At 40.5% G+C, this 13,902-nt stretch overlaps 1 protein-coding gene across 7 annotated transcripts in view; it reads left to right on the top strand.

Moving 5' to 3' along the window:
- BMPR1B (bone morphogenetic protein receptor type 1B) overlaps positions 1 to 13,902 on the top strand; it is a 423,330-nt gene that overhangs the window by 404,410 nt on the left and 5,018 nt on the right. For 6 of the 7 annotated variants that reach the window (XM_032632927.1, XM_032632928.1, XM_032632930.1 and 3 more), the window contains 2 exons: positions 9,197 to 9,372; positions 13,442 to 13,572. In XM_032632927.1, coding sequence (XP_032488818.1) covers positions 9,197 to 9,372; positions 13,442 to 13,572 — 307 coding nt within the window. The remainder of the gene's footprint in view (positions 1 to 9,196; positions 9,373 to 13,441; positions 13,573 to 13,902) is intronic. The other variant, XM_032632933.1, reaches the window with a different exon arrangement.

The raw sequence follows: 13,902 nt of genomic DNA, 5'->3' as shown, positions 1-13,902 counted from the left end.
ATTTCATCTGCAAACAGTGACAGCTTTACTTCATCTTTTCCGATTTAGATTCCTTTTATTTCTTTTTCTTCTCTGATTGTGTGGCTAAAAGTTCCAAAACTGTGTTGAATAATAGTGGTGAGAGTGGGCAACCTTGTCTTGTTCATGATCTTAGTGGAAATGCTTTCAGTTTTTCACCATTGAGAACGATGCTGGCTGTGTGTTTGTCATATATGGCCTTTAGTATGTTGAGGTAAGTTCCCTCTATGCCTACTTTCTGCAGGGTTTTTATCATAAATGGGTGTTGAATTTTGTCAAAAGCTTTTTCTGCATCTCTTGAGATGATCATATAGTTTTTCTCCTTCAATTTGTTAATATGGTGTATCATATTGATTGATTTGCGTATATTGAAGAATCCTTGCGTTCCTGGGATAAACCCCACTTGATCATGGTGTATGATCCTTTAAGTGTGCTGTTGGATTCTGTTTGCTAGTATTTAGTTGAGGATTTTTGCATCTATGTTCATCAGTGATACTGGCATGTAGTTTTCTTTCTTTTGTGACATCTTTGGTTTTGCTATCAGGGTGATGGTGGCCTTGTTGAAGGAGTTTGGAAGTGTTCCTCCCTCTGCTATATTTTGGAAGAGTTTGAGAAGGATAGGTGTTAATGCTTCTCTAAATGTTTGATAGAATTTGACTGTGAAGCCATCTTGTCCTGGGTTTTTGTTTGTTGGAAGATTTTTAATCACAGTCTCAATTTCATTTCTTGTGGCTGGTCTATTTATATTTCTTCCTGGTTCAGTCTTGGAAGGTTGTGCTTTTGTAAGAATTTGTCCATTTCTTCCAGGTTGTCCATTTTTTTGGTATATAGTTGCTTGTAGTAATCTCTCATGATCCTTTGTATTTCTGCAGTGTCAGTTGTGACTTCTCCTTTTTCATTTCTAATTCTATTGATTTGAGTCTTCTCCCCTTTTTTCTTGATGAGTCCAGCTAATGGTTTATCAATTTTGTTTATCTTCTCAAAGAAGCAGCTCTTAGTTTTATTGATCTTTGCTATCGTTTCATTCATTTCTTTTTCATTTATTGCTGATCTGATCTTTATGATTTCTTTCCTTCGCTAACTTTGGGGTTTTTTTGTTGTTCTTTCTCTAATGGCTTTATGTGTAAGGTTAGGTTTTTTATTTGAGATGTTTCTTATTTCTTGAGGTAGGATTGTATTACTATAAACTTCCCTCTTAGAACTGCTTTTGCTGCATCCCATAGGTTTGGGGTCATTGTGTTTTCATTGTCATTTGTTTCTAAGTATTTTTTGATATCCTCTTTGATTTTTTCAGTGATCTCTTTGTTATTAAGTAGTGTATTGTTTCGTCTCCATGTGCTTGTACTTTTTACAGATTTTTTTCCTGTAATTGATATATCTAGCCTCGTAGCGTTGTGGTCAGGAAAGATACTTGATACGATTTCAACTTTCTTAAATTTACCGAGGCTTGATTTGTTACCCAAGATATGATCTATCCTGGTGAATGTTCCATGAGCACTTGAGAAGAAAGTGTATTCTGTTTATGGATGGAATGTCCTATAAATATAAATTAAGTGCATCTTGCTTAATGTGTCATTTAAATCTTGTATTTCCTTATTTATTTTCAGTTTGGATGATCTGTCCGTTGGTGAAAGTGGGCTGTTAAAAGTCCCCTACTATGATTGTGTTACTCTCAATTTCCCCTTTTATGGCTGTTAGCATTTGCCTTATGTATTGAGGTGCTCCTATGTTGGGTGCACAAATATTTACAATTTTTACATCTTCTTCTTGGATTGATCCCTTGATCCTTATGTAGTGTCCTTCTTTGTCTCTTGTAATACTATTTGTTTTAAAGTCTATTTTGTGTGATAGGAGAATTGCTACTTCAACTTTCTTTTATTTTTTTTTTGCGATACGCGGGCCTCCCACCGCTGCGTCCCCTCCCGCTGAGGAGCACAGGTTCCGGATGCGCAGGCTCAGCGGCCATGGCCCACGGGCCCAGCCGCTCCGTGGCATGTGGGATCCTCCCAACCAGGGCACGAACCCACATCCCTTGCATCGGCAGGCGGACCCCCAACCACTGCACCACCAGGGAAGCCCCAGCTTTCTTTTGATTTCCATTTGCATGGAATGTCTTTTTCCATCCCCTCACATTCAGTCTGTATGTGTCCCTAGGTCTGAAGTGGGTCTCTTGTAGGCAGCATATGTACGGGTCTCATTTTTGTATCCATTCAGCCAGTCTGTTTCTTTTGGTTGGAGCATTTAATCCATTTACATTTAAGGTAATTATCTATATGTATTTTCTTATTACCATATTCTTAATTGTTTTGGTTTGTTATTGTAGGTCTTTTCCTTCTCTTGTGTTTCCTGCCTAGAGTAGTTCCTTTAGCATTTGTTGTAAAGCTCGTTTGGTGGTGCTGAATTCTTTTAGCTTTCGCTTGTCTGTAAAGGTTTAATTTCTCCATCAAATCTGAATGAGATCCTTGCTGGGTAGAGTAATCTTGGTTGTAGGTTTTTGCCTTTTATCACTTTAAATATGTCCTGCCACTCTCTTCTGGCTTGCAGAGTTTCTTCTGAAAGATCAGGTTTTAACCTTATGGGGATTTCCTTGTATATTATTTGTTGTTTTTCACTTGCTGATTTTAATACTTTTTCTTTGTATTTAATTTTTGATAGTTTGATTAATATGTGTCTTGGCGTGTTTCTCCTTGGATTTATCCTGTGTGGGCGTCTCTGTGCTTCCTGGACTTGATTAACTATTTCCTTTCCCATATTAGGAAAGTTTTGAACTGTAATCTCTTCAAATATTTTCTCTGTCCCTTTCTTTTTCTCTTCTTCTTCTGGCATCCCTATAATTCGAATGTTGGTGCGTTTAATGTTGTCCCAGAGGTCTCTGAGACTGTCCTCAGTTCTTTTCATTCTTTTTTCTTTATTCTGCTCTGCAGTAGTTATTTCCACTATTTTATCTTCCAGGTCTCTTATCGGTTCTTCTGCCTCAGTTATTCTGCTATTGATTCTTTTTAGAGAATTTTAAATTTCATTTATTGTGTTGTTCATCATTGTTTGTTTGCTCTTCAGTTCTTCTAGGTCCTTGTTAAATGCTTCTTGTATTTTCTCCACTGTGTTTCCACGATTTTGGATCATCTTTACTATTAATATTCTGAATTCTTTTTCAGGTAGACTGCCTATTTCCTCTTCATTTGTTTGGCCTTATGGGTTTTTACCTTGCTCCTTCATCTGCTGTGTGTTTTTCTGTCTTCTCATTTTGCTTAACTTACTGTGTTTGGGGTCTCCTTTTCACAGCCTGCAGGTTCGTAGTTCCTGTTGTTTTTGGTTTGTGCCCCCCGTGGCTAAGGTTGATTCAGTGGGTTATGCAGGCTTCCTGGTGGAGGTGAGTAGTGCCTCTGTTCTGGTGGGTGAGTCTGGATCTTGTCTTTCTGATGGGCAGGACCACATCCGGTTGTGTGTTTTTGGGTGTCTGTGACCTTATTATGATTTTATGAAGCCTCTCTGCTAATGGGTGGGTTGTGTTCCAGTCTTGCTAGTTGTTTGGCATAGGGTGTCCAGCACTGGAGCTTGCTGGTCTTTGAGTGGAGCTGGGTCTTAGCACTGAGATGGAGATGTCTGGGAGAGCTCTTGCTGTTTGATATTATGTGGAGCTGGGAGGTCTCTGGTGGACCAATGTCCTGAACTTGGGTCTCCCACCTCAGAGGCACAGGCCTGACACCCGGTCAGAGCACAAAGACCCTGTCAGACATATGGCTCAGAAGAAAAGGGAGAGAAAAAGAAAGAAAGAAAGGAAGAAAGAAAGAAAGAAAAATAAAATAAAGTTATTAAAAAATAAAAAAATTTAAAATTAAAAAGTAATTATAAAATAAAGAAAAGAGCAACCAAACCAAAAAACAAATCCATCTATGATAACAAACGCTAAAAACTATACTAAAAAAAGAAAGCAGACAGACAGAACCTTAGGGCAAATGGTAAAAGCAAAGCTATACAGACGAAATCACACACAGAAGCATACACATACTCACAAAAAGAGAAAAAGGAAAAAAAATATCGTTGCTCCCTAAGTTCACTGCCTCAATTTTGGGATGATTCGTTGTCTATTCAGGTATTCCACAGATGCAGGTACATCAAGTTGACTGTGGAGATTTAATCTGCTGCTCCTGAGGCTGCTGGAAGAGATTTACCTCTCTCTTCTTTGTTCGCACAGCTCCCAGGGCTCAGCTTTGGATTTGGACACGCTTCTGGGTGTAGGTCGCCTGAGGGTGTCTGTTCTTCGCTCAGACAGGACGAGGTTAAAGGAGCCGCTGATTCGGGGGCTCTGGCTCACTCAGGCCGTGCGTTTTCCTGGGGAAGTTGTCCCTGGATCCCGGGACCCTGGCAGTGGCAGGCTGCACAGGCTCCCCAGAAGGGGGGTGTGGATAGTGACCTGTGCTCGCACACAGGCTTCTTGGTGGCGGCCGCAGCAGCCTTAGTGTCTCATGCCTGTCTCTGGGGTCCGCGCTGATAGCCGTGGCTCACACCCGTCTCTGGAGCTCCTTTAAGCAGCGCTCTAAAAGTCTCTTGCCTCTTCAGCAGGTCCAGACTTTTCCCCGGACTCCCTCCCTCCTAGCCGTGGCGCACTAACCCCCTGCAGGCTGTGTTCACGCCACCAACCCCTGTCCTCTCCCTGCGCTCAGACCGAAGCCTGAACCTCAGCTCCCAGCCCCCGCCCGCCCCAGAGGGTGAGCAGACAAACCTCTGGGGCTGGTGAGTGCAGGTCGGCACCGATCCTCTGTGCGGGAATCTCTCCGTTTTGCCCTCCGCAGCCCTGCTGCTGTGCTCTCCTCCGCGGCTCCGAAGCTTCCCCGCCCCGCCACCGGCAGTCTCCGCCAGCGAAGGGGCTCCTAGTGTGTGGAAACCTTTCCTCCTTCACAGCTCCCTCCCACTGGTGCAGGTGCCATCCCTATCCTTTTGTCTCTGTTTTTTCTTTGTTTCTTTTGCACTACCCAGGTATGTGGGGGGTTTCTTGCCTTTTGGGAGGTCTGAGGTCCTCTGCCAGCGTTCAGTAGGTGTTCTGTAGGAGTTGTTCCACGTGTAAATGTATTTCTGATGTATCTGTGGGGAGGAAGGTGATCTTCACGTCTTAATCTTCTGCCATCTTGAAGGTCTCTGACTGTTTTTAGGTATTTTTATTTTATCCTGTCCCAGCCCTGCTGTCTCTAAAGTTCATAAGAAAAGTACCCATTAAAGTATGATTCTAGCACAAGGTTTTTTCCTGGAGAGGAATTTACTCTACATCCCTTAACTTATTTTATTCAAATTTTACTTTTATTTTCTTCCAGTTCCACTTAAATCTGTATCTTAGTGGTACTCACATTAACAGGGACAAAAGCCTTGTTGGATCTAGTAGAAGTATTAGTTGTAAAAACATGATTGGGTAACAGTGCCCCTGTAATTCTCTAAACCCAGTTCTTTAATCATGACCCTTTTGTGCAAATATTTCCATCCCTTCTCTATGGGAAAGGAGAAGAGAGATCGTGTTTCCTCTACAGTGAATGCAGCACCCACATTTTGATGGTAGAAATGTATCTTTTCTGTACTTTTGTCCCGTTTATTTAGAGGGCTTTTGACCTTCAGAGCCTTGTGCCTCTAACCTGTGCCTTAATCCTTGACATGTATACTTTCCTTGGTCCTCATCCTGCTGTTCTTTTTATTTATAATATATTTTAAACATACAGATAATATAAAAAATAATGAGTCACTCATGTAATAATTTAAGAATGATATTAACAATTTGCCTTATTTTTGTCTGGTCTTTTTTTTTAAAAAAAGAAATCCAGTGTTAAAGAACCCTTCTGTATTCTCCTCCCTGTTTTATCCTCCCTTTTCCACCCAGAAGTAACCAGTATCCTGGTTGGCATTTATATTTCCTGTATGTGATTTGACAGTTTACACACATATGTGTGCGTGTAGCCACTGCGGCACATGGAATTATGTTGTGGGTTCAGAGTTCTTCTCCGACTCTGGCCCCCTTGTGCTGTATCCATCTTTTCTTGCCAACATCGGCTCTCAGCCCTCCCGGCCTCCATGGAAAAGTAAGGCAGGGAAAGCTGAAGGCAACCTGGCCTTTTCTTCTTCCTCCCTTCTGCTTGGCCCTTTCCTTCAGTGACTCCGTACCTAGCCTCAAGGCTCTGCGCTGTCTGACTCTACTTCCCGTCTCTTTTTCTTCTTTTACTCTTGCTGCCTGAGTGTTAAATCACTTTAATTTCTCTTTTTGGTCTTGAAGATTAATACAAGTTCCATTTTTCTCTGCCCTTATTTGAGGACGGGTAAGATGATGTGACTGAAGACCTGGGAGAGAAATACAGTATAATTACTTTCAAGTAGAGAAACCCTCCCGAGGGAAGAAGGGACAGAACTGTGTATCTTGGAGGATCTGATACTTTGTAATGTCAGATGGGAATTACTTATAGTTAGTATGTTCTTTAAATATAGTGCTAAAGGCATGTGCCATTGCATGTGACTATTTGTAATAGTCACCTGTTACAAAATTAATTTGCTTAACAAAATTCAGTTTATCTTCCTGTAATGTCTCCTTTTATGCTCTACAGAGATTTTTACATATCTCTTTAAATCACCCACAGTGAAGTTTACTGTAAAAAGGCCTTTTCCTTCTTTCATTTAAAGTATATTCTTTATCTGCCATGTGCAAGGAACACTGTGAGTGGAGACGAAGGGGGCTGTGCTCTTTAGGGACATAACAAATGATTATGACAGTTATTCAGAGCTCAGAGGAGTTTACTGTCTTAGGGTGGAAGATGGATATTTATTGAGATACTACAAGGGAGAATATTTATTCAGATTCTTCTGGGGGAAGATATTTACTCAGATACTCCCAGGGGAGATGTTTATTCAGATACTAGTGGGGAAACCCCTAGGATGGGGAGAGGAAGGTTGAAGAGGTACAGCAGTGCAGTGCCAAGCACACATGGTCTGTGTAAGGGACTGGTTTTGGGGCCTTTGATGGGCAAGCCACATCTTTGACTATATGTTTTTTCAGCGTTTGAGGGCATGAGAGTTTAGAGAACTATGTATAGTCTGCCCATCACAAATCTTAATTCCGTTATCATCGAATACCAATTACCTTAGTTTTCCAATAGATGTCTCCATGTCACGAATTCCATCAGCCCTTCCTGGCCTCCCGAATCCAAATAAAACATTAAGGACCTAAGTGTAAGAACGGAAAGGAATTGCCTAAAATCTTTATCACCTGTGGTCAGAGTATGTCTTTGGCTTAAATGCGCTCCTGTAGGGCTCATGCTAGGACTGTTTTTGGTTTCTCTTCCCAGGACATGTTCTGGAATGTAATTTAGGCCCCTTACCATCCTCTTTCCATCTGCAAACCCCCATGTTCGTTTCTCTGCATAGAACCCAGAATCCTCTATCCAATCCCAGCACTGTCTTTCTCTAATGATTCAAAATTATAAATTATAGCACACACATATAGCATATTAATGAAATATCCACTGTGTGTTCACGTAAGAGGTGTCAGTGGTAGAAGAGGGGAGAAATCGCTTTATAGTTGAAGATGGAGCCTTTGTGGCATCTTTTAAATCTAATGGTTATCATTAAGCCTCTTCTCTGCTCAATGTGCCTTCCTTACTATGTACTATTTAGGTACACAGGTGACATTTTTCTATTGTATCCTGCTGGTAAATACTGTGATTCACGTTTTAAACTCTTTCTAGTCTTAGAAAAGAGCCCAGAGCACTAAGACCTACGTTTACAGATGGTAAGGAGTACCAGCTCGTTAGTTTTTTTTTTCATTTCAAAAAATTTCCACTTTAACTTTTATTTTAGGAAAAGAGGCTCCTTCAGAGTTGTTGCTTTTAGAAGATCCCAAGGGGCCTAATGAGTATCCTAGTGACACGTCTGATGAAATAGCTTTAGCTTAAGGATTTTAGCTGGAAGTGAATTTTAAACGGTCGTAAGAATGAAGCTCTATAAGTGTTAGTAAATGTAAACAGTGTTGAGATATCAGAGTTTTAGAAGACAGAGATTGAGGCGGTAAGATCAGGCCCAGAGGTTTTCTTCCCAAAAGCCACTAGTGTTTTGCTAAGTTTGCAGTTGTCTGTGACACAGCATGATAAATGTGATATTTGACTTACGCAACTGTTTTCCACGTTGAGGAAAAAGAACATGTAAAATGCTTGAGAGTCAGTGGAGTGTGATGAAAAGAAAAAGAAAAACTCTTTCTTGGGAATCAGGAGAGAGGAAGGTTTATCCGAGATTTTCCACAAACTTCAGTTTAATTGTGAGTTTTTGTACAAGACCTTTTCTGTCTCATAGTTTCGTCGTCCATCTAAATGGGGGCTCCTCACCCCTCAGTCCCAGTAGTTTCTGTTGAGCTGTGGGACTTGTTAGAGTTGTGCTACACTGGCAGCGATGTCACACGCATCCTCTCATTTAATGGTCAGCCTCTCGAGTCATCATAGTTCAGCAGCTTTGCAACATGGGTTCGTAGCTCCGGCTCCAGCTCGCGGCACCGAGGCCGTGGTTCCCGTGTGCCAGCCTCTAGATCGATGTCCTTCCATCAGGAATTTCTTCCCCATCTGTGGGGAATAATAATGAATGGATCATGTTGTGAAATTTTCTTAAAGCTAAAGATATTATATTCAGTTACTTCCTTTTGTTATTAAAAATACATGTTATTCGGTTTATGAAATAATAGTGGTAGTAGAAAGCTCTTTTATAGGTCTCTGCTTATCAAAATAAAACATTTGCAAATCTTTGTTGGTCCTCTCCTCCCATCCCTTTTTACTTGTTTGTAGCTATAAAAGCCTCCCAACACTTGGCTTAAGAAATACTGTCTCAAACCAAATTGGCATGTGCACCTGCCAGTTTTAAGAGCAAAGCTACTAAAATATGAAGGGAAGGATGGTATTTTTTAGATATTTAGCAATAATTGAGAGCTTACATTTGATCTAGTGGCAATGCTGTCCTATATGTGGCAGCTTCATTCTGATTGAACATCACCTACATTGGGTTTTTACCTGTGAATATTTAACTTCTGGCAGGAAATATTTTTTAAGGAACCCTGGAAGGATATCCTTTCCCACCTTTCATTAAAGCCCTGGGTCAGGAATCACCTTGACTGTCATTTGTTGGTCCTCTTCAGTGCTTATAGTGCTTTGCTTTACTTTTTCCTTAGTGATACGAATGAAGTTGACATACCACCCAACACTCGAGTTGGCACCAAACGCTATATGCCTCCGGAAGTGTTGGATGAGAGCTTGAATAGAAATCACTTTCAGTCTTACATCATGGCGGACATGTACAGTTTTGGACTCATCCTGTGGGAGGTTGCTAGGAGATGTGTATCAGGAGGTAAGTGACAGTGATACTGTTGGAGCTACTACAAATCCTTTCTTTCTGATCAGAAATCAGAGTCGTCTTGTTTACAGAATCAGGTTTGATTTGATTCTCCCCTTTATTTCTGTTCACGCAGTCTCAGTCCTCCCAGGAAACGATGTTTAACCTCTTAGAATTATCTTTGACTGCCTCCTTCCCTTCGCCAGCTACTGATGCGTCTCTTCCAGAGCTTCCTCTTGCCTTTTCAGAGATCACCCCCTTCCACCATATGTGTTTTCTCCTTTCTCTCTTGAGCTCTTCCTCCAGCAGTTGCTCCATCAAGTCAGACCCCCCTCTCCTGCCCCTTCCAGCTTCTTCCCACCAACCTCCTGGCTCCACCCCCAACATCGGTGACGCTTTCCCTGTGGCTTCCTGTGCACAGATGAAGGGAGACACAGAAATGTAGGGCGGGGCACCCGTCGTGGAGCCCCTCTACTTCTTGACTTTCTGTAATACTTCCTCATGAAGCAGTTCGAAAACATCAGTTTGTATCCAAAGGAAGTTCAAGCATAAGAATATCATTATTGTTCATGATAACTTTTCTACAAACGTAAGGATTCCCTAGTAAGACTAAGAAGACATTCTTAAATATTCAGAGGTAACATTGTTGCTTGTAGTATTTTGCTTACTGCCGCATGATCTGTTTTTGAGTAGGGGAGGGGCTGAGTTGCAGGCTCTTCAGTATCAAGCGCCCTGTTTATGCCTCTGCTCATGGTTGTGCTCGTTCAGAAACCTTGACACTGCTGCCTTTCCTCGTGACGGCTAGTTCCTCACGTTCTCAAAAAGTTGAGCTTGTCCAAGAGTGTGAAAGTGCAACGTGCACTTAACTAGTAGGGGGATTCTTTTCTTGGACCTGCCATTTATTATCTGTGAACCTTTGACAGGTTACTAGATTTTTCTGTTTCAGTTTTTTTATTGTCAGAAAGAGGTGAATTATTGGATCTACCTCAGATGGTTGTGAGGTTTCAATGATTGTAGAAAGAATGAAAACTGCCTGGCGTATAACTAGCACTCAATACATGTTAGCTATTGTTTTGAATTTTCATTTTGGTTGGTAGAGACTTAACGCATATTTAGATTAATATTTAAATAGGAAGGAGAAACAGTAAATCAACAGGCATTCACACTTTTGTAGAAAGATCATCTTCAATGATGTCGTGCCTTCTAATCACTCTGGGAATTCTGTGCCTCTTAAAATAGAACACATTCCCTCTAAAGTAAGAGAAGTCTTTAGTCCAAAAGGGAAGTTAATGTATGTAGGAAAATTTTCCTAACCAGATATTCTATAAATCTCCCATCATAATTATGATCTCATGCTTTATTAAGAATAAATGAGCCTATTTTTGAATAATATGCCTACACTTATTTTATTGACAGGTTTATAGAAGTTAAAGGAGTAGTAAAGTACAAGATTACTTTTCTAATTATGTTTTCCTAAACATCTAAAGCAAATAGGGCTACAGGAGGCCTATATTTGAAAACCTGAGGAGGACCGGAATAAAGGAGAAATGATTCTCTGCTTAAAAAAAAAGCCAGCCTTATGTAAACAGCAGGATATTAATTGCCTTGCTAGGGCTGTCTTTGCCTGTGGAGGTTCAAGAGGTACTAAAATGTTACCTTTGGTACTAAAATGTATGAGATTGATGTCAGAGATTCCCAGCTCTATCTCATACCAACTGTATGGCCTTGGGCAAGCTACTTAATCCTTCGAAGCCAACTTTCCTCATCTGTAAAGTGTGTATAATAATGCTATCTCATAAATGTGTTTGTGAGAATTTAATAAGATAAATTATATAACATACCTACCTCCATGCCTGGTAGATAGTAGACTCGCAATAAATGAGTTTCTTTTCTCTTCCAGGCAGGCAAAGCACACACATTCTATTCTCTAACACTTTCCTTTATGAAGATACTGCAAGTTTGGGGGCTCATCTTTCTAGTCCAGGTACTTTTGGGTGAAGTAGACACATCCAGCTGTAGGCCTTTCAAACTTTGGAAGCAAAAGAAAGTTTTGAAGTTTCACACACAAAGGCAGCAGACATGGGAAATTTTGATAACTTAATTGCATGGTAAGGAGAAAGGAGTAAGGCCTAGAGTTCAAAGACGGACTTAGATCAGTTGATAATTTTATGTGGTTGGCTCTATATCTGTTTTCATATATGCACCTACCCCACCATCCATGCATTAGTCCATCCAGATAATGGCACCAACATTAGGCACTGAGGGAAATTTGAGATAAATTAGATTGACATCATCCTTTCTCTCAAGATGTTTCCTGAGCCATTGTCTTGAGAATTAGAAAAGGAGGAAGAACGGGAATGAAGTGAGCATCTCCTATCCATTAGACCTTGTGCTTTCATGATCTTCTGTAGAGATGACACACAGTGGAAGGAAATAGTAACATAGATAATACATATAATTATGCTCTGTGATCTCAGCAGGGGACAGAATAAATGGTGAGTTGGAATGGTCTGAAAAAACTGTCGAACCTTCTAGTCCTTTATGATTATAAATGGGTTTGAGTTTACAAGAAAGGACATAATACAGGCTCCAGATTTTTTTTAGAGTAAACCCTCAGTGAATTTTATGATGTAGTGTATTATCTTCCAACCTGGTGGTAGCTGTCATGGTCCAAATGCAGGTTGCAAAAGAATTTCCAGACACAAGGCAGAATGTAAAGAAGATAGAATTTCTTAGAGGGAAGGGTCGCCGCCAGAACAGCGGGCAGACTTCCTAGTAGTCTGGGAGAGTCAAGCCAAACATGTGCTATTGATCAGTTTTTATAGCCAGAAAACAAAGGAATGGTCCGAGGTGAAAATTTCATTTACTGACTGGTAGAGACACATGTACCTTCCTTCCATAGGGTGGGAGTGGAACAGGGCATATGCCTTTCCTTATTTGGGACAGGTCCTGTTGCCCAGGTGGGCGTCGCCTAGGTGGGCTCAGGAATTTCGTAACCATGGCAACATAGTGGGGAGGGCGATTAAGAGTCTGGTAGGGGGTGTAACGCTGAAACTTTTTCAGGCAGGGTTGTCCTTTGTCCTTGAAGCACATTGTCTTTGGAGCACCACAGTATCATCCTGTTTAGATAAAAAGCAATGAAATTTCTATAAAAGATGGTTTAGGATAGGGAGAAATGGTTCTCTGGAAAGACTGTTCAGAGCAGCATCCTCTGAGGACAGAGGCTGCTTATAATTACCGTGAGGAGTTACTCAAATAATGTCAGAAAGAAGACACAGGCAGCCTGCTATTTTAAAGGACAAGAGGGAAAAAGGTAGGAATTAGATACTAGGGAAATGAAATGGGATAGAATTTAGCATGCTAAGTACCTTTCCTTAAAGATGACATTCTTTTGTATTTCTTAACCGTTCTTTCAACACTACATATTTTTTTTTTCTAATAGTGATATATTTCTTGTAGACAGTTCAGATAGATGCAGGAAATTGAAAGAAGAAAAATCAGACAGTCATTGCACCTAAAAAATCATGGTTAATATTTTTAGGTGTGTATAGTTTTCTAAATTGTAAATGTGCAAAAATGCATTCTTATGATTAAGCAGAAAAAATGTAAATCTGACATTTCGTTCAAGTAGGATACACTGCCAGATTTATTATGAGGTTCATAAACGCATGCTGCAGTAGTAGAAATAGTTACATATTGTGCAGTATGCATTTGGGGTGTGTCTGGCAAATTCGCAACGAGATTTAATATAGATTTTAAAACGTTGGCGCACAGTACAAGAGCCTTTATAAAATCAGAAGTAAACTTGAGATGCTTGTTTACTTAGCTTTTGGAAGTTAGAAAAAAGGCTTGAAGGCATATAATATGTTTCATTATGCTTTTTCTTTTCATTTTTAAAAATTAGATCGTATCGTTTGGGCACATTGTTTTCAAGGTTGGTGCTGGTTTTGCTTTTGTTTTTGCTGTTTTTCAACCTGAACTTGTCTTTGGTACCGATAGAACTTTCCTTAGAGAATAGTTTATTTGTTAGACTTTTATTTCCTCTTCACAGAAAATAATAACGTTAATGAAACCATATTTTCAGGTATAGTGGAAGAATATCAGCTTCCCTATCATGATCTAGTGCCCAGCGATCCCTCTTATGAGGACATGAGAGAGATCGTGTGTATCAAGAAGCTGCGTCCCTCCTTCCCCAACCGGTGGAGCAGTGATGAGGTGAGGCTGTAGGTCACCATGTGATTGTGACCAGTGTCAAAACAGACTTTTCTCCTTTTGCCAAAATTCCAAATATTTATCACAGGAATTCTTTTTCTTTGCTGTGATGGTAAGGGTGCCTCATGGCAGTAATTTATATGGAGCTAAGCGCAGTATGTTAAATTGTCTGTTCCTTTCTCCTCTTTGATTTTGCCACTTCCAAAATACATTGAATGGGTCAGCATTTAGCCTGCATAATCGATAACATTATTTCATTTGTTGGTGATGTCCTGACACTTGCATAAAGGCCGTTAAATATAACTGCACATGTGTTTGTAAAGCATCATGAAT

The sequence above is a fragment of the Phocoena sinus genome, chromosome 5 (assembly GCF_008692025.1).
Source record: "Phocoena sinus isolate mPhoSin1 chromosome 5, mPhoSin1.pri, whole genome shotgun sequence".
Lineage (NCBI taxonomy): Eukaryota > Metazoa > Chordata > Mammalia > Artiodactyla > Phocoenidae > Phocoena > Phocoena sinus.
The sequence above is the reverse complement of the archived record's forward strand: the minus strand, read 5'-3'. Positions and strand labels throughout refer to the sequence as shown.